The sequence below is a fragment of the Argentina silus genome, assembly GCF_951799395.1.
Source record: "Argentina silus genome assembly, chromosome: 13".
Taxonomy (NCBI): domain Eukaryota; kingdom Metazoa; phylum Chordata; class Actinopteri; order Argentiniformes; family Argentinidae; genus Argentina; species Argentina silus.
In genome coordinates, this window is record NC_139667.1 from 9,453,936 (window position 1) to 9,474,660 (window position 20,725).

Below are 20,725 nucleotides of genomic sequence, written 5' to 3' on the forward strand. Positions count from 1 at the left end.
GGGATCAGCTTCCTTGTAACCCAGTCAATTTGTGAAATTAATTGTAATTCCATTCTTGATTTGGGAAATTGTGAATTATTTAAATGGATACATTGAATTATTCATTAGTTATTCATGTCAATTGACTTTCTTGAAATGGATCTAAGTGTGCCACAGTTCCTGTTACTACCAAGGACACAGTATGAATCATGCAGGTTTTCATTTGTATCTTTTTTTGAAAGGTGCTTTAAATCCAATGTATTATTATTTATTTTAATGAGAGCAGAGTTGAGGGAAGGTTCTTGCACCTAACCCTAACCCTAACCCATTAAACTATCAAGGCGACAGGTAAGATACTTAATGCATCAAATGTCCAGATTAACTTGAGCACGATTTTCTGGGCAAGGTATTGCTTATTTCTGTGGTGATGAGGGAATGGGAGATTAGACGGAAAAAAGTTATATGAATGTTCGGATATGTAAATTAGGCATGTGCTGGTGGAATAAAACACAACATGCCTGGCATATGGAAGCGCTTAGATGAATCACGGCAGCCCTCATGGTTGAGAAAACAGAATGACCCACAGCTTATTTAGGGTAAATATCTCGGCTTAAGCCGAGGCTGACAGATGCAGAGACCGGGCAGGAGGAAGGAACGGATCCCTCCTGACTTTATTCCTTTGTGTCAGGACTAGAGGGGGATTAGCTTGTCCTGATTTGAGTTAGCCCTATCCGTATGTTATAGATATAGTAGGTCTTTGAGTGGGTTGTGTGAATCTGGTAGACTGGTTTCCATCATGTCAAGGATGTGTGCTGGTCTGGTCTTGTGACGGTCCTGTGATGGTCATTGAGGCAGTGTGGTTGACTGGCTGTCTTGTTAGGTAGCCATTGTGTTGACACACTGGTACTATATGATTGATTAGTCTACTTGTCAACCAATGCTCTGGTCGACTAACAGTCTAGCAGTCAACTGATCCTCTGGTTGAAAAGATTGACAAGTTGTCTGAATGTATGTAACTGGACGTCGATCGGTAGCTTGGTTGACTGCTGAACTGGGCATGAACCGGTAGCTTGGTTGACTGCTGAACTGGGCATTAACTGGTAGCTTGGTTGACCGCTGAACTGGACATGAACCGGTAGCTTGGTTGACTGTTCTGGACATGGACCGGTAGCTTGGTTGACTGTTCTGGACATGGACTGGTAGCTGGTTGACTGTCCTGGACATGGACCGGTAGCTTGCTTGACTGTTCTGGACATGGACTGGTAGCTTGGTTGACTGCTGAACTGGGCATGAACCGGTAGCTTGGTTGACTGTTCTGGACATGGACCGGTAGCTTGGTTGACTGTTCTGGACATGGACCGGTAGCTTGGTTGACCATTCTGGACATGGACCGGTAGCTTAGTTGACTGTTCTGGACATAGACCAGTAGCTGGTTGACTGTTCTGGACATAGACCAGTAGGTTGGTTGACTGTTCTGGACATGGACCGGTAGCTTGGTTGACCGTTGTGGACATGGACTGGTAACTTGGTTGACTGCTGAACTGGACATGGACTGGTAGCTTGGTTGACTGCTGAACTGGACATGGACCGGTAGCTTGGTTGACTGTTCTGGACATAGACCGGTAGCTTGGTTGACCGTTCTGGACATGGACAGGTAGCTTGGTTTGTTCTGGACATAGACCGGTAACTTGGTTTGTTCTGGACATGAACCAGTAGCTTGGTTGACTGGCCTTCTGGAAATCTGGTTTGCCGATCCTGTGGCCGACTCGCTGAAAGGTTGGACGAGCCATTTGAACATCTGTTCAATTGGATTCTTGGATGTTTCAACATCCGGATGTTTTCACCAATACCTCAGTCTGCATGTTGAGCTGAAGGTTTTGTGCCACACAGGGGAGGCAGAAACACAGAGGAAAACATAACTGAGTGTGTTTCCATGTCTGCAGGAGAGAGGGATCATTCTTCTAAAATGGATTGACCTCAGTTTTCTTGATAAGGAGAAATATGCCACAGTGGAGCCTGGAGTATGAGTGACAGATCTGGGGCAAACCATATAGGAATAAACCACCTCCATGTGTGTTTGGGGGTCCTGACTGGCACCCCATAATTGAGTCTCCCAAATAGTTGATAAATAGGCTAGTTCCCCCACTATTGGCTCATATATACAGTGCATTCGGAAAGTATTCAGACCCCTTCACTTTTTCCACATGTTGTTATGTTACAGCCTTATTCTAAAATTGATTAAATTAATTTTTTCCCCTCATCAATCTACACACAATACTCCATAATGACAAAGCTAAAACAGGGTTTTAGAAATGTTTGCTGATTTATTAAAAATAAAAAACTGATATCACATTTACATAAGTATTCAGACCATTTGCTATGGCACTCGAAATTGAGCTCAGGTGCATCCTGTTTCCATTGATCATCCTTGAGATGTTTCTGCGACTTGACTGGAGTCCACCTGTGGTAAATTCAATTGATTGGACAATGATTTGGAATGGCACACACCTGTCTATATAAGGTCCCAAGTTGACAGTGCCTGTCAGAGCAAAAACCAGGCCATGAGTTCGAAGGAATTGTCCGTAGACCTCAGAGACAGGATTGTGTCGAGGCACAGATCTGGGGAATGGTACAAAAAAAGTTCTGCAGTATATAAGGTCCCCAACCACACAGTAGACTTGGTACCTAGTCACTGCTGTGCTGCACTGTACTTAAACTAGTCAGTATTCTGCCAACTCTGTCATTTCTTCTTCACAACTCCAATGCTCCAACCCATCACAAGCCCATGACATGTAAGGAAATGCACAGTTTGATCTGTTGTGAACCCGTTTGGAGCACCGAGTTTGAAAGCCTTCCATGTCGTGAACTAACTCTAAAACTGATGCAAATTAACCTGTGAGCAATTCAGATTGATGTGGACAGGTACAACATAAGATAAGTTAATAGATACCACTAATCACAATACCCATTTAGAGCTGCCCAGAGAATTTCCTGCTCTGCACTCCATCAAATTTGAGCTTGTTCAAGCGGTTTCTTAACAGTGTTGTATTTTCAAGGCACAGACACGTCAATGATGTGCCTTGAAAATGTGCCACCTATTGAGTACAGTCTGTGGTGGAGTGCTGGCAACATGTTTGTTTATCTGGCAATTCTGGCAAAAATGGGTGATAGCAATTACACTCTGAGATAAAATGTTCTTACGTTTGGGTAATTGGAATTGGCTTTATCTGTATGTGTGTGTGTGTGTGTGTGTGTGTGTGTGTGTGTGTGTGTGTGTGTGTGTGTGTGTGTGTGTGTGTGTGTGTGTGTCTGTGTCTGTGTCTGTGTCTGTGTCTGTGTGTGTGTGTGTGTGTGTGTGTGTGTGTGTGTTCATAATGCCAACATGGATAGGCAGAATTCCACTTTTTTTACATAACAGGGTCAACAATGGTGTCACTTTAATTTGCAGCTAGAAAATAAATCTCTGTCTGGTTCGCTGTTGAGAAGTCTACATATGGCAGCCATGTCTCTATGGCGCACACTAAGTTCACAGTGCACCAAACCCAACTCTGGCACTGCCACCATACAATGCAGACCAGAAATGAATGGGGAGAGAGAGATGTTCAAAAGGTCTAAATGGTATCAACAATCTGTATAGTATTTCCCCATTCAGAGCGAATGGCCATAGGATTTCAGGCAAATTCGAGTACAGCACAAAAAGCATAAATAATATGAAAACGATTTCTCAAGCAACTGAAGTTACACAAGTCTGGACATTTAAAAGTTGATTTGAAATTGATAGGTTAAGGAAACATCATGAATGGAAGTTCTTTAAGTGGAGTCAGTCTACACAGATGTATAGATAGATAGATAGATAGATAGATAGATAGATAGATAGATAGATAGATAGACAGATAGATAGGATGAGCCTTGGATAGTTCAGTGGAGTGAGTAGAGAGTTGGTTGGTTAAGTGTTTGAGAGTGGTAGAGTTGGTTGGTTAAGTGGTTGAGAGTGGGTTCAGGTAGAACCTAGAGAGTGCCTAGAGAGTGCATTGCTGTGTAATCATTCAAAGAACTGCTGTTTTTATTCAAGAGTCTTGAAAGTTTCAGGGCAGTCGGCCTAACTCAACATTCTGTTTTACGTTTTTTAGTTCCAAAAAGGTGAATATTTCTAAAAGTATAACGTTTCATTGGTGTAAATAGCTTAAAAGCTGTAAGAGGAGTAGCAGGCATAATAATAATAATAATAATAATAATAATAATAATAATAATAATAACAATAATGTGAAAGTAAAATAAGTAATTGGAATATCAAGAGTTGGACTTTCTGATGCAAGCCCACTAATACGTGAAAGTATCCCACTAATTAGCAATCATTACTCTGAATACATAAGTTAACCATCTTGATACATTTCATGTTGATTGTGAGTGTGTTTTCTAATGCTTTCATATGGGATAGTCCTTTGTCACACTACTTAGAGCATAGGCTGTTCTGGGTTGCAATGAGCAGGGAGCAGCTTATTGAGCCCATCCCAGTTGGCAGGACTAGTGGGCCAACATCTGGCATGGCAGGGGCAGATGACGGATAAGTCTGTCTTGTGCGCGCTCTCTCTCTCTCTGTGTTTTTGTCTGTTACTTTCTCTTTCCCTCTGTTTCTCTCTCTTTATTCTCTGTTTTTGTCCGCCACTCTCTCTCTCCTTCTGTTTCTGTCTCTTTATTCTCTCTCATTGTTTTTCTCTCTCTCTGCCTCCCTGCAGAGATAGATCTGGGACAGTTTTAAGCCTGCCATCCTAGGCCAACATCCAACCAAGTAGTCTGATATCTCCACCATTACCTTTCTGCTATCTTTTTAGACTTTAGAATTGTATTACATGATATTATTTATTTGGAACCAAGTGTCTGAAAACTAGCATTATTTTCATATTAATCTTTTTTTTAAACATTATATTCATATTGACGCTTGCTATGAGACAGGCTAGCCGCACCACTATTCTAAGCAACAGTTGACTTTAGCCCTTTGCTCTTTGGGGACCATCGGTCATAGGTCATAGTTCATTGGCAAATTTCCTCCATCAGGATTTTTGTTTTTATTCTATTTTTTATTATTATTATAAGCGTTAACTCTTGGATAAGGAGCGCAGGGAATGGTCCTTGGAGCCGGATGAGAAGAAGAATGTGTTGCATAAGAGTGGGGAATGGAGCAACTCTCCACCCCGTGAGCCAAGGGAGGCTGGTGGAGGCAGACATCAGAGGACGGGCTCATTGTACTGCATGGAAAGGAATAGGAAATACCATACCTCATTACAATGAGCCCGTCCTCCGATTTCTACCTCCACCTGCGGAGGCCATGGCTCTTTCCTGTTCCTCTCTCATTCCTTTAGTGCATGTCTGTCTTAACTGACTTCCTGGCTCTCTCTCTCTTTCTCTCTCTCTCTCTCTCTCTCTCTCTCTCTCTCTCTCTCTCTCTCTCTCTCCGTCTCTCTTTGGCAACCCTCTGTGTCCTTAGCCAACCCTGTTAGCCTGACTTGATCTAGGATCACTTGGAGCACAGAGAGGTGTGGGATGAGGGGAGGGGTAGTGAGGGAGGTGGATGTACGCTGGTGGGTGGCAGAGGGTGGAGGTGCCAATTACAAGTGTGCCCAAACCCAAGACACTGATCTGGGACTTTTCACAGGGTGTGTTAGGTTTCTAGGAGCCAGGGAGTCACGCTTCAGTGTCACACACACACACACACACACACACACACACACACACACACACACACACACACACACACACACACACACACACACAGTTTCTGTCTCTCTCCTCTCCTTTGGTCAATAATGGTTGCTACAGCTTCCTGTAGGTCCCCTTGGGGCTGCATATGACTTCCTCCCATCTTGCCAGCCTTTCCTCTCCTCTTCTGTCCCACCCTGAGAGAGCTGGAGCGGAAGGTGCGGTGTGTGTGTGTGTGTGTGTGTGTGTGTGTGTGTGTCTGTGTGTGTGTCTGTCTGTGTGTGTGTGTGTGTGAACTAACACTTTCCCTTTGTGGACTTCTCACACACTCTTAATCACTTACCACAATCATGCATCAACACCTGCTCCCACCCCACTTCTCTCACCTACTCACTCACACACCTTTTCCTTCCCCTAGTTTCCTCCCCATGCCCCCTGTCTCTCTCTCTCTCTCCCTCTCCCTCTCCCTCTCCCTCTCTCTCTCTGTCTCTTGTGTCTCTCTTTGTCTCTCTCTCTCTCTCTCTCTCTCTCACACACACACACACACACACACACACACACACACACTTGCTCATGATGTTCCTCTTTGCTCCTACCTCCTCTCCACCTCTCTCTCCACACCACTCTACACTCAAATGTCTCTCTCCCTACCTCTCTCCTCCATCACATCCCTCTATCCACTGACTTATCTGACCAGCTCAGGAGCGAGTTTTGGATTGAGGTGTCGTCTAAGCAGCTCTGACAGAATTTTTTCATAAGGTGCAGTGACGTAAAGGCTCTTGTCAATTTGTATACAGAACTCTAAATGAACAGTGTTGGTTTCAGAGTTTCACTGCTCTAGACCCTCTCCAAACGAGGTAATTTCTCTAGCCGCTGGAGTATCCAGCTTTAGCTTCTGTTTAATCCATCTCTACCTTTGTATGTTTATCTCCTTCTTCAGACGTTTGGAAAAGGAAAGAATGACCGATAGGCGGGTATAGCTCACGTCAAGCGCCCAACACCCATTTTAATTTGTTTTAGGTTTTAGCTGAAATATGAAAGAGAGGGGGGATTTCTTGAGGCTGGGTATGTATTTTTCTTCTCTGGTAGCAGGTGAATCAATATTAGCTTTGGTTCATGTGAGTAGCACTGGAGTGTGTGGGCCAATGGAGAGGCCTACCAGGAGGTGCAGCAGGTGGTTCAGTTTGGTTAGAGGTTAGGGGCTGGTGTAGAGTTTTACATTTCAGCCCCAACCCTATGGAACCCGACAGGCTCGGACCGGGCTGGGGCCTGATTTTCTGACAATTGATTCAGACCGGGCCAGGCTCGGGTTTGCTGCAACAGAGCTGTGTTTAATATATTTTTTAATATAATATTGCATGGCTGTGTGTGGTAACTTGCAGCGGCTCTCTCTCCCTCTGCTATAGTCAGTGATAGATGACCAGCAGCAACACCTGTTCAATTAAATGTTGTTGTTGTTATTTTTGTTTAGGCTATATACAGCGCCCTGCGTAAGTAATGGGACAGTGAAGCATTTCTTCTTCTTTTGGCTCTACAATTCAAATGATTTCAAATCAAACAAGCCCAACCCCCTGCAGTTATAAATCTGAAGAGGATTCTTATCCAACCATGGCTGTATGGTTGACGTCATGGCTACAGAGCCATTATGGTTAGATTAGTGTGTAGAGTGGAGCACAATAGCAGATTCCAAAGGCAAATGCATATCCTAGAATCAATAACAGACATTGACAACTCTCTTATGCCTGCAGAGATGATGTGACGGAACACACCTGACTTACCAGAAACATCTGTTAAGCCAATTGTCCCATTACTTTTGGGTACCCTGAAATAGGGGGACTATCTCTGCTGAAATAATGCAAATAATTTATTTTCAAGCACTTTTTATGTTCTCTTGCTGTTTCTGTTAGTCCTAATTACACCATGTGATAGGATTGTGGTAGCAAATGTTGGGGTTTGTTGTGGAACTGCACACACACCTCCGGTCTTCTTTCATTGAAAAGTGCCCTGGTTGGCACGACATTGACATTCCTCTTTCACCCCCATTTCCTCTCACTCTCTTCCTCTCTCTCTCTTACAGAGCGAGCACACACACACCACACACACACACACACACACACACACACACACACACACACACACACACACAAACACATCAAGATGAAGCATTTAACACCTGCCAGCAACTGAAGCAACGACCTTAACCCTGTTAAACTGACGACACCCCAGTATGCTATCCAACCCCCCCCATCACCATCCACCCTACAGTCTATCTACCCCCCCCCCGCCATCACCATCACTATTCACCCCTCAGTCTATCTACCACCCCCCCCTCCATCACCATCCAACCCACAGTCTATCAACTTAGACGTCTACTGTAAAAGGTCCCCTTTGTGGCCCTAAGGCCATACAAACTTTATTCATTGTTTAAACAATGGAAACAGTAAAAACATTGTTTTAAAAGATGACAAATTATTATTTATATGCTTAATGCATAGTTTTCTGATTGGCCGGCCCAAAGCATGGACCCCCCCCCCATCCACTACCTGTTGGTCCCATTTAGCTACTACTACACGACTGTCAGGAGGTCATTAACGGGAGGCTGAGGCACGGAGGGATAAAGCTACCTGGCGCATCTAGTCCAAATCCAGGGGTCTTTTCCCACTGATTCCGAGCTAGCCGGAATTATCTCAGAAACATCAGTGGTGTGGACACCGGGGTTATGACCCGTGAACAGGCAATCTGCCAGAGCATCCGAGACCCCCCCCCCCCCCCAACCCCCCTGCAGTTATAAGTCTGAAGAGGATTGTTATCCAACCATGGCTGTAGGGTTGACGTCATGGCAACAGAGCCATTATGGTTAGATTAGTGTGTAGAGTGGAGCACAAAGCCTGGTGCTTTAGCATCCCCTCCTCTCCTCCTTTCTCTGCTTCTGTCTATCCCTCTCTTTTTCTCTCCTTGTCCCAGGGCACTTTCCAGGACTTCACTTTTTCCTCCATGGCTGAGACTCATTTCCTGAGCTCATATGCATTTCAAAAGCTCAGGGGAGGTGCCTTGTTCCACGGTGCACAAATGGACACAACACCAGAGTGAATACTAAACTCTCTGTTGTGTTGTGTTATGTTGTATTTGCTGTCTCGATAGGTTTATGGGTTGGCTGATGAACTGAACTGACACCGTTTCAAGTGGCAGTCCAGCCAACTCAATTGCTCTGATTTCAGCAGTACACTATCCCTAGGTAACAACATATTCACTGAATATTCAGCATGAATGTAATGTTACTAAACAAACGATAGGCTACCGCAGTAACAACTACTGCTAGACTTCTGCATATTAACCACCCAAAACAAAGTAGGTATTACCTCTAGATGTGAACACGATGCTTGCTAGCTTCATACCTAGCTAATGTTAGCTAGCTAGATAGCAGCTTCACTTTGCAAAAAAGGCATGCTTCTCTTGCCAAATCGACCATTTTCAATTTCATGAATCCTATCTTTGATGCAGTCTCCTGCTAAAGCACCAATCTTTTTCCATTGCTTATTTTTTAATACATAGATAGTTTCCGATTGTTGATATGGGCCTGACTAATCCCTGAAGTGGAAATGTTCCATGTCAACATTCCATTACGTTCATGCCTTCCAGTAACTACATAAACTGATCCATGATGCAAAGTAATGATAAGTTGTAACATGACAATTTCACTTGTTACATGGCTATATGCTTCTTTTCAAAGCTGCTTGTTTACTTGTTTTACCCTGAGTGGGCATTTTGAATGTGTCTCTCATGTAGTTTACAAGTAGCTAGCGTACAAACATTGTGTTGATCCACCTGGAGACAATCCTATCTTTTTTTGTGGCAGTCATGTGAGGGATTACGTTACACAGAAGGTCTGAGGAACCAAGCGACGGCACACAGAGAGGGTAGATGAAGCCCAAAGGCATATTTAATAATAAAAGGGAAAAGAGTAGGGGAGAGAGAGATAATCCAAATGAGAGTAGTCCAGGGTCGGTCCGGGGTTCGGCAGGCAGGCGGGTAGTCAGACGAGCAGGGGTCGGGCAGGCAGGCGGGTAGTCAGACAGGAATGGGATAGGTCCGTGGAAGGTAGACGAGGGTTCTAGGGGATCACAGGAGAACGAGGTGAGTCACAAGGGAAAAGGGAAAAGACAAAACACAAGGAACAGCTAGGAACTCTGGAGGGCTAGAAGCGGCTGTGGGTCTCGTGGAAGGTTTACCGTAAGTCACAGCACTATCTGGCACTGGAGTGAAGATCAGGCAGGGCTTTTATAGGGTGTTGATTGGGGATGGGTTGCAGGTGCGTTGATTGGGGATCGGGTCCAGGTGCACTGTCGACTGGGGAGACGCTCCAGTGATGACCGCCGCGGCCTCGAGGTGGTGCCAGAGGGTCGGTTAGGAGGGGGAACCGTAACAGATTAGATGTTAACGAGCGATGATGTCAGGTCGCACTCGGCTAAGAAAATCGATTCAGACTTCAAATCCTCGTACTTCAGATAAAGCTTAGCGGACACAGCAATAATATATTGTATACTTTGGTGATGCTAATTTCATCTGCCTTAGTTCAAATGTGAATAAAATTCTATGTAAATCCCAGTTTCCACTGGACTGCTCATTTAATGCATACTATAATACTTAATACATGACAATAAATATGTATTGTTGTGTAAAGAGTTTATGGTTTTAGCAAACTGCTAGCACGTTCATAACTCATACAGTCACTGCTATTGGAGAATTCCACTGTCATGAAAAATGAAACATAAACCTTTGAGTTATTTGATGGATTCCTGCATTATCGGTTGCTGTGGAGAAGGAGGAGGTCAAAGGGAAGTGGATCTAGCAGATCATCAGCATCGTGTAGTGAAATTGCTGACCTGAAACCTAGAAGTAAGCTCGAAAAATGGTTATAACGCTGCTTCATGAGAACGTTGTGATCACATGACATGGTTTGGAATCCAGCCTCAGGCAAACAGATCATACTTGTTACACATTGTTAAGAATTGTTATAGCCTATGTATCGATTGACTGAGCACTGGATTGAGTGAATGATTAATTTCCCTCCTCTGTTGTTGTCACAGGATGAATTGGACCTCACAGACAAGAACAGGGAGGCTATGTTTGCTCTGCCCGCCGAGAAGAAATGGCAAATCTACTGCAGCAAGAAGAAGGTGAGTTCTGGGTCTAACTCTCTATGTGCTCAATTCAAACTGCTGCCACTATGACTGACGCTCAACTGAACTGACATACTTAGCCTAGACGTTTGTTTTGAATGACAGTCTCTTAAACAAGACACGCATACACACATGCGCACGCACGCACGCACGCACACACACACACACACTATTGGACATGTTTTTTCCTCATGCAACGTTCAAATTGTCAACATACCGTCTGAAGGAGTGAACATTTTTTGGCAAAGGCCTGCTCTGGAAGCAGGGCTGAACCTCTTTCACATGTCTACAGTATGTGGGCTACAGTGTGGCGATGTGATAGGCCCTGGCAGTTGTGTGTGTGTGTCTGTGTGTCTGTGTGTGTGTGTGTGTGTGTGTGTGTGTGTGTGTGTGTGTGTGTGTGTGTGTGTGTGTGTGTGTGTTTGTGTGTAGGATGAAAACTAGAGATAGAGGGAGATAGAGATAGGATAGAAGGACTGTTTTTTCACACGGTGAAAGCACAAACCTTTCATTTTGTTGTTATAGACTCAATTTAAAATGTATTCAATTATTATTTTTGCCATCAATCCACACACAATACCCCATAATGACAAAGCGAAAAGTATTATTCCGGCTAGCTCGGAATAAGTATTCAGACCCTTTGCTATGACCCTCTTAAAATTAGCTCAAATGCAAAAATGTCATCAACAAGTCACTCAGTAAGTTGAATTGAGTTAATCTTAACGTAAGGATAATAGTTCATGTGATTTTGGAATTAATATCTTGTTTTTATAGGGTTTCTGATTTACATAGGAATCAATTACACACTGTGTGGATCAGGTTGTCATTACAAACTGAGCAAATGGAGAGGAACAAAACTGCTCAGGAATGCTACTCTGAGGCCTAAGGAGACTTACACAAATCTACAAAGTTGAATGGCAGAGAGCAAAAAGCAAACATTAAGTTTAGTGCAAATTCAGCAATGCAGTTTCCGCACCATCCCTCTTGTAAAAAATAGTGGTAGCTGCATCATGTTATGGGTAGGTTTGTCACCGGCAGGGACTGGGGAGTTTGTCAGGATCAAGAGAAAATTATGAAATTTGCTGAATTGGTAGTGACAGCCTAATCCACACTGTGTGTGATTGATTCTTATACCAGAGACTATAAAAACCAAAGATATGAATTCGAAAATCACATGAACTATTATCTTTGCACTCAGATGGACTCAATTCAACTTGTTGAGTGACTTAGAATACTTATGCAAATGAGGTATTCCTGTAATTCATTTTTAATATATTTACAAACATTTCTAAAAATGTGTTTTCACTTTGTCATTATGGGGTATTGTGTGTGGATTCATGCACATCCATTTTAAATTGAGTCTATAACACAACAAAATATGGAAAAAGTGAAGGGGTCTGAAAGCTTTCCGAAGCCACTGTATGTGTCAATTATACACACACAGTATACAGTATATGTTATTTAGTATTAGATATGCATTATAATACATCACACAATTGACAATTTCCAATAAACGACACAAAATATACCGCATTGGACATGACATGCATGATGTTTCTTAAAATGGGTGCAACACTGATTGGCAGTTGGCAGACTGAGCACTTGGAACCGTTCAAGGCTGCGTTCTACATGTAGGAGTTAGGACTGTCCTAGCTCCCCTGTCTCTCCAGTCAAAAACCATTTCCTTTGTTAGTCTGCAGTACAGAAACACCCGATGCCAGCGCCAGGAAACAGAGACCAGGACCAAGGAACAACTCACAACGGAAAGAAAGAGTACTAACTAAACAAACCTTTTATTCATAGGCAGCCAGTGTAATGGAGAATCGCAAAAACAGCACACCGACTGCTTAGAACTGCCTGTGTGCGTGTATGTGGCTGTGACATTGCACACACACTGATATATAGACATATGCACACTCACTGACGAACGCACACACGCACGCACGCACACACACACACACACACAAACACACATAGTAGTGACCTTTCAGTGTTTTGCTGAATTACAGCATGACAGTGATTTGAATGGGAAGTTCCTCCGACCCATAGCACAGTACCTTTCCTTCTAAAGTTTCTCTCAGCCTGAAACAGAAGCTCTCTTGTTACCGTGGCCAAAGCAGCTGCTGTTGTTGTTTTGTGACCATTGGATAACATTTGAAAAGCCATTGACGGTAGCTCTGAAAGGACAGACTAACTTTGTAAATGTTCCTGAAAATCTTCAGTCCAGGACTAAAGCAGCTGGTTGAATAAATGATTGTTTGAAGATGTTGATTGTTTGAATACATGTCAGTGCCGGACTAGAACAAACGTGTGCACTGGACTTTGAACACTCAAATAAAGTATACCGTATGAGTGATTCCATTGCACACCTATACTGTATGTGTACTGCTTGCATCCATTGCACAGAAACATTGATATTAAAGGTTTGATAACGGTTTGAGGGTTTAAAAACAGGACCCACACTGCTGGTGCTACCTGATGATATACAGTGCATTAGGAATGTATTCAGACCCCTTCACTTTTTCCACATTATGTTATGTTACAGCCTTACTCTAAAATGGATTAAAATATTTTTTTCCTTCATCAATCTACACACAATACACCATAATGACAAAGCCAAAACAGGTTTTTAGAAATGTTTGCTAATTTATTAAAAATAAGAAAACTGAAATATCACATTTACGTAAGTATTCAGACCCTTTACTCAGTACTTTGTTGAATCACCTATGGCAGCGATTATAGCCTCAAGTCTTTTTGGGTATGACGCTACAAGCTTGGCACACCTGTATTTGGGGAGTTTCTCCCATTCTTTTCTGTAGATCCTCTCAAGCTCTGTCAGATTGGATGGTCAGTGCACAGCTATTTTCAGGTCTCTCCAGAGATGTTTGATCGGGTTCAAGTCTGGGCTCTGGCTGGGCCACTCAAGGACATTCAGAGACTTGTCCTGAAGCCACTCCTGCGTTGTCTTGGCTGTGTGCTTAGGGTCGTTGTCCTGTTGGAAGATGAACCTTCATCCCAGTCTGACTACTTTGGGACTACATCCCAGTACTTTGCTTCGTTCACCCTTCTCTCGATCCCGACTAGTCTCCCCCATCACCGCCACTGAAAAACATCCCCACAGCATGATGCTGCCAGCACCATGCTTCACTGTAGGGATGGTATTGGCCAGGTGATGAGCGGTGCCTGGTTTCTTCCAGACGTACCGCTTGGCATTCAGGCCAAATAGTTCAATCTTGGTTTCATCAGACCAGAGAATCTTGTTTCTCATGGTCTGAGAGTCCTTTAGGTGCCTTTTGGCAAACTCCAAGCAGGCTGTCATGTGCTTTTTACTGAGGAGTGGCTTCCGTCTGGCCACTCTACCATAAAGGCTTGATTGGTGGAGTGCTGCAAAGATGGTTGTCCTTCTGGAAGGTTCTCCCAACCCAACAGAGGAACTCTGGAGCTGTGTCAGAGTCACCATTGGGTTCTTGGTCACCTCCTGGTTTTTGCTCTGACATGCACTGTCAATTGTGGGACCTTATATAGACAGGTGTGTGCCATTCCAAATCATGTCCAATCAATTGAATTTACTACAGGTGGACTCCAATCAAGTCGTAGAAACATCTCAAGGATGATCAATGGAAGCAGGATGCACCTGAGCTCAATTTCGAGTGTCATAGCAAAGGGTCTGAATAGTTATGTAAATGTGGTATTTCAGTTTTTTATTTTTAATAAATTAGCAAACATTTCTAAAAACTTGTTTTCGCTTTGTCATTATGGAGTATTGTGTGTAGATCGATGAGGGAAAAAATGAATTGAATCCATTTTAGAATAAGGCTGTAACATAACAAAATGTGGAAAACGTTAAGGGGTATGAATAGTGTGTGTGCGCGCGTCTGTGTGTATGTGTGTGTGTGCGCGCGTGTATTTACATGCGCATCCTTGCCCTGCACGGCAGCACTCAGGTACAGCACCAGATGTACAGGCTAATGGCTTATGAGTGATTTGAGTCCGGGTGCCGGATGTGGTCTGCTGACTCCCATTACCAGGGGCACACTGATACACTCTGTACCATCCCCCTGCTCCATCAATGTACTTATTCCCTCACAGATGTAAGGCAAGACCACATATTATGTTTAATACACAAGGGCAGTCTGTTTAATACACAACATCTCCTCCCCATTTCTTAAAAAAGACGCTAACTTGAAAATGAGAGAGCTTTACTGTCAAATGTATCCCGAAACACATTATCATATTAGGTTGATTACCAGTGGGCTGCTGAGAGAGAGGGAGTGAGAGTGAGCACAGTATCTAGCTCTTATCAGAGCTGTAAACCTCCAGCCACACTGTGTCTTCAGTCCACGGTCCATGGTTGCTGATGCTTTTCAGCAATGAGTTGTTGAACTGTCCATCAGACTTCTCACTCAGTTAATAACATGAAACCAACTGTCAGAATAGCATGAATGATACACATACTCCTTAGAAAGCTCTACCTGTCCCCAGTCAAAGATCTTCTGTGTGTCCAAACTCCATGTAACATTAGCTACCCGGAAGAAGCTTAAAATATAATGTCCCAGAATTCAATATCCTGTCTAGTTCCCCCCTCTGGGTGAGACTTCATTTCCCTGCTTTCCACAACTAAATATTCCCCACTGTGATTTCCGGCTCAGGAATGCTGGACATTCTTTCTTCCTCGGACAGAGACAACATTGCAATGATGACCTCCAGGCAGAAAAAGATTGAAAGATTGAAAAATTCATTGTAATTGACAGACTGTGAAACTGATTGACAGTGTTCGGCCTTGCTGTAGTGCAGTCTGAGAGTCCTGCAGTCCTGCTGGTTTTCGTTTCTCGATCTCCACATACCTGGTCGTTCGGCCACTGGTGAAAAGTTAAGGACAAAAACACGAGGACCACATTTGTGCATCCCCCACTGTAACGTCTAGACAACCTCTTCAGTTATGTAAAGCTATCGGTTACATTAGCATTTACACCACAAGACTGTCAGGTTCAGTTAATCCAATGGTTGTTCCCTCCAGTTCACCTTGGCCTTAACTTTAATCATCATTTCTACTGAACTAGATATGTAATACAGTGGTCCCCTGTGGCTCCGTTGGTAGAGCATGGCGCTAACAATGCTTAGGTTGTGGGTTCGATTCCTGCTGGGACCTGAAAAACGTATGCACTCAGTACAATGTAAGTCGCTTTGGATAAAAGCGTCAGCTAAATGGCATATATATTATGTTATTTTACTGCTTTGCTGCCTTTTTGTCAGGTCACCAACGCAAAAGAGGTTTCTAACCTCAAGGGTCTTACCTGGTGAAATAAAGGTTAATGAAAAATCTAACATAAATAAATAAATCTTCTGATCTAATGATATCTATTGGGGTAACACAACATTTCAACAGTCTGCTAGTTCAATTTGCCATGGAATTCCCATGGTGTTGAAGGAGAAACGAGGCTTCTGAACACATTAGAGACCAACACTCCTCTCAATTGGGGGACAATCATCTGAGGGGGGCAGTGCACAAGTGGTCTTTGTGTATGGTGTGTTCCCTTAAGAAGCAGTTCTGCTCATGGCTGTCATGGGTTTGGACAGCTTGCTTCTCAAGAGAGTCCAAGGGTTCAGCCAGGATGCCCCCAGAGCCTCTTTGAATGCTTAGGAACTCAGTGGAAGGAACAGACTGCTGCTCCAATAACCAGAAACCAGAGACTGAGAGAAACACTTTAGTGATTCGCTAAGAGCCAAGGGGTCAAAGTCGGCTGTTCCAAAGCAAGAACAGCTTGACTAGAAACTCCAGTGAATGAGAGGTTAGAGTGAGTCTATGCCAAACCCTGAAGTTCGGAAAACATGAAAGCGAAAATGTGCTGCTAAGATCTACATTACATGCCTCGTTTTGCGGAACACGTTGTTTTCTGTGTGTGTGTGTGTGTGTGTGTGTGTGTGTGTGTGTGTGTGGTCGTGGGGGGGGTAGATATTGAAGTTGGCAGAGACCAACCAACCCAGTGGTCGTCCAATGTTGATTTTCTTCAATATTACTCGACTTTTTAATAAAAGCGAGATTCTCTGAAATAAGAATGAGGTTAATACTGAAACAAACAGAAGAAACCCCTTTGGCATCCAGAATTCGTTTAGAATTTGATGTTTAGAGAGAACCCTCTGTCTCGTCTTTGAGCTGTAGCACACATCTCCAGCTTTGTACTGACTTGTTTCCCGATCCTGACTATTTGAAATCAATTGAGGTGATTAGACAAAATGTAATACATGTACATAGAACACACTCTATAAATGACACCAGATTGGAATTATCGATTAAATAAATAAATTAAAATGATAAACTGAGTAGAAAAGGAGAGTTTTCTGGTTTATCACAGCTGTTTCTACAGCTGGTAACCACTTGGATAGACTATTGACTTGAATGTTAGTTGTTGTCAGGTATTTGCGCTGTGATGAAACGGTGCACCTCCAATAAAAAATGTTTGATAGAAAACCAACTTACACAATGATACCTGATACAAGGTTGGGGATTCCTGTTCCGTAAAAGTCCTGAAACACCGCTCATAAATCATATTGTGATGTTGCCAGGGAAATGTATAGTGTTACTGCCTCTGACAATTGCTGTAATAGAAAGATGGATTGAGACCTTTGTATATCTGACTGTAGGTTGCTATGCAGTCGGCGGTGTCTGAGTTTTATTGAGAGACAATTGGAAAGCAGTGTGTGTAGGTGCTGGTGTGTGTGTTTGTGAGAGGGGGGGACATACTGTAGACTTGAAATGCCCGCCCCAGACCTGTTACTTACCTTTGTGGATTTGTTTTCTAACAGTCTCTACTCACAGTCTTTCTCTTTTCCTAGTTTTTTTATACCATCAGCAACTGTTTGACTCTTTAACAACCGAGCACACAAGGCAGTGTTTATTATTACTTTCCCTCGTCAAAACAGTTTTTTAAAGTTCAAATCTTCAGGCACTGAACGGTAACAGCCTACTACTACCCCCAAAACAAACATGCCCTGTCTGGTAATCGCCTCTCATTTGTCCCAAACAAGATGAAAATTATAGTATTTACGCTGACTTGTGAAAATGCCAAGGTAAGTGTACCATTGGACGTGACATGTTTCAAGCCGTATCAACGGCTATAATTCGACAACGGGGCTCGAGAGAGAGGCAGTTAAGTTGTTAATCTTAGCATCAAAATCTGTTTGGCTGTGTGTACAGACCATTTCTATCAGACAGTGGGGCAGCAAGAAAACACAAACTGGTTTGAGTACAGGACAGGGAGTTCTATTGTTTTCTTCTGAAGCTGTAGCATAATACAGTACAGTGCAGTGCAAACCTGAAGAAACATTGTTTTTTGTCTTGTTACGGTCAAGGTGAGATAAAGACTAGACAATCTGAATTCTGAATTTCATATCAACCCCTAGATCCTTTCACCTGCTCTGAAGTCCTGTGTTGTTTTGTTGTTCTACAGACAGTCAGCAGCACATGCAGCGACATGGACTCCCAGGATTGATTGATTGTTTCATTAACACTCCAGTGTAGGACATGTGCACCATGTTGTTGTTCCTGGTAAAGTACCTTAGGGCTTCCCATGTGCCCGGCCCTACTAGATGCGATGCTGTTCAATTGATCAAATCAACCAAATTGATTGGGAAAAACAACTGGGTGCATGGAAAAAAAACAACAACCAGCAAGCGGCAAATGTTATTAAAGGCACGCTAGTCTAACCTTTTTCCAGTTTTCAGACTCTCTCATGGGTATACAAACCCAGTTGAAACAACAAGTTCTAAGCTCTCCCAGTACCCCAAATCCAGGCTAAACAATACCAGACGTGGAAAAGCTAGCAGAGGATCTCTGGTCGAAATTGTCTTCATATTCTCCACAGCGTTTGTTGCTCGTGGCATCACACTCCCTCAGATAGTCCAGTACAAATTGATTTCAGACAGCGCTATTGAAAAGCATTGTGAAGAACACTTCATCCCCTAGGGGTCCCTCTCTCTGTTGAAATGCCAAGACAATTGAATAGTCTGAGCTGCCTCGGTTTTGACCCAGATATTAAGCCCCTTGGACTGCCTCCTCCATTTTGTCTGTTTGTTAGTCGTAGTGGTATGGAAATGAGGGACAGTAATGTGATAGAGGAATGCAATGTGGGATGTTTTGTTGAATAAATAATGTGAAATACAGTGCCCTGCGTAAGTAATGGGACAGTGAAGCATTTGTTCTTCTTTTGGCTCTACACTCCAAAAGTTTGGATTTCAAAACAATCACATACTGTGAGGTTAAATTAAAGTGGAGATGCTCAGCTTTTATTTGATGGTATTTGTGTACATATTAGTTTCCCCATTCAGAAATAACAACACTTTTTATACAGTCCTCCTATTTTAGGCCACCAAAAGTGATGGGATAGATTTATCAAATGTCCAAATTAAGCACTCATGTTTAGTATTTGGTCAACAATGCTTTGCTTGTAACAACTGCCTGAAGTCTGCGACCCATTGACCCCACCAGAAACTGGGTATCTTTGGTGATGCTTCACTGTCCCATTACTTATGCACGGCATGGTATATATGGTCCATATATACATATGTTCTCTGTCAAAACAAAAGGGTGCAGTCCCATGCAGGAATCAAATCTAAAACTTTGGTGTTGTAAGCATCGTGACCCAACCAACTTAGCTATTGGAGCCATGGTAGTATCCAGTACGATGAAGTCCATGAATCCTTTTGTCTATGTTTTGTTCATGTTGTGTTCTCTCTTTTTGTGTTCAGGAGCAAGAGGACCCCAACAAGCTGGCCACCAGTTGGCCTGACTACTACCTCGACCGCATCAACTCCATGGCTGCTGTGAGTTCTCCTCTCCCGCTGTTTCTCTGTCTGTGTCACAATAGTCTCTCCTCTATTCCTCGCATCCTCCTTCCTTGCTTACTTTTCAAAACTCATTGGATAAGAAGATCTGAAGTTTCTCCCGTTAGATATTCTCCTCCAAGTGAGGAGAGAGGTTGTGAGGAATAGAGGACAGGCTATTGGGAAGCAGTGTGTATCTCTCAATATGCTTCTTGCTCTGTCCCTCTCCTCCCCGATTTTCTTAATCTTAATCTCTGACTTTCTTCCAACCCATTTCCCCTTTTTTGTCGTTTTGCTCAAACATCTCTCTGCAACGACTTTTAGCACTGCTCTTACCTTATTGGCTGCTACCCTCCGAACCCAGCTTTCACACCCAGAGTGATGACGGCGCTAGTTAGTCAATGTGAGTGGCTGGCAGAAAAACCCTCTGAAACAAGTCTATGTGACAAACTGCATCCCCTTTCTTTTTGATTACACTTTAACATGCTTATTTACTTGGCTAGTACAGAGTTGGGAGAGAGGTCACCAGAAGATAACATAGAGGTGTCAGTCTGGACCATGGCGACTGACATGGTTCTGTCAGTGACCCATCCACTCTAACCCCTCACTACATGAGACACCTTGGAGACACATATTTGCAAATCATAAATGCTGAAGATTAGCACCAACCATCTACAGTCGAATAGGCCAATCCTGATGTCACCCAATGGAAATTGATGATTATTGTAAGGCTTATGGTTAGGTTCACGTTTAGGTAAGGTAATGTTTAGGGTAAGGGTTATGTTTACGGTTAAGGGTAGGTTTGTCCCAAGGATCCCACTTAGCATTGACCTTTGGAACATCAGTGCAGGCAGTGAGAGTTCCTGCCTTGATAATGGTCTCGCATTCCAAAACAGCACAAGAATTTATATATTTACAAATCTTTACAAATCTTTCGGAGTGCAAACTGAGTGTCATTCAGGTGTATCGCCCAGGATAAATGGCCAAAAAGTGTTGCTATTTGATATCTGCTTTTTGCTACAGTATGTTACATTCTGTTGTTGGTTTTC

The 20,725-nt window shown here is 43.2% G+C and overlaps 1 protein-coding gene across 1 annotated transcript in view; it reads left to right on the forward strand.

Annotated features, from left to right (window-relative positions):
• Window positions 1-20,725, forward strand: part of daam2 (dishevelled associated activator of morphogenesis 2) — a 98,122-nt gene that overhangs the window by 42,519 nt on the left and 34,878 nt on the right. The window contains exons 3-4 of the mRNA XM_083684053.1: window positions 10,764-10,853; window positions 19,602-19,676. Of these exons, the coding sequence (XP_083540179.1) occupies window positions 10,764-10,853; window positions 19,602-19,676 (165 nt within the window). The remainder of the gene's footprint in view (window positions 1-10,763; window positions 10,854-19,601; window positions 19,677-20,725) is intronic.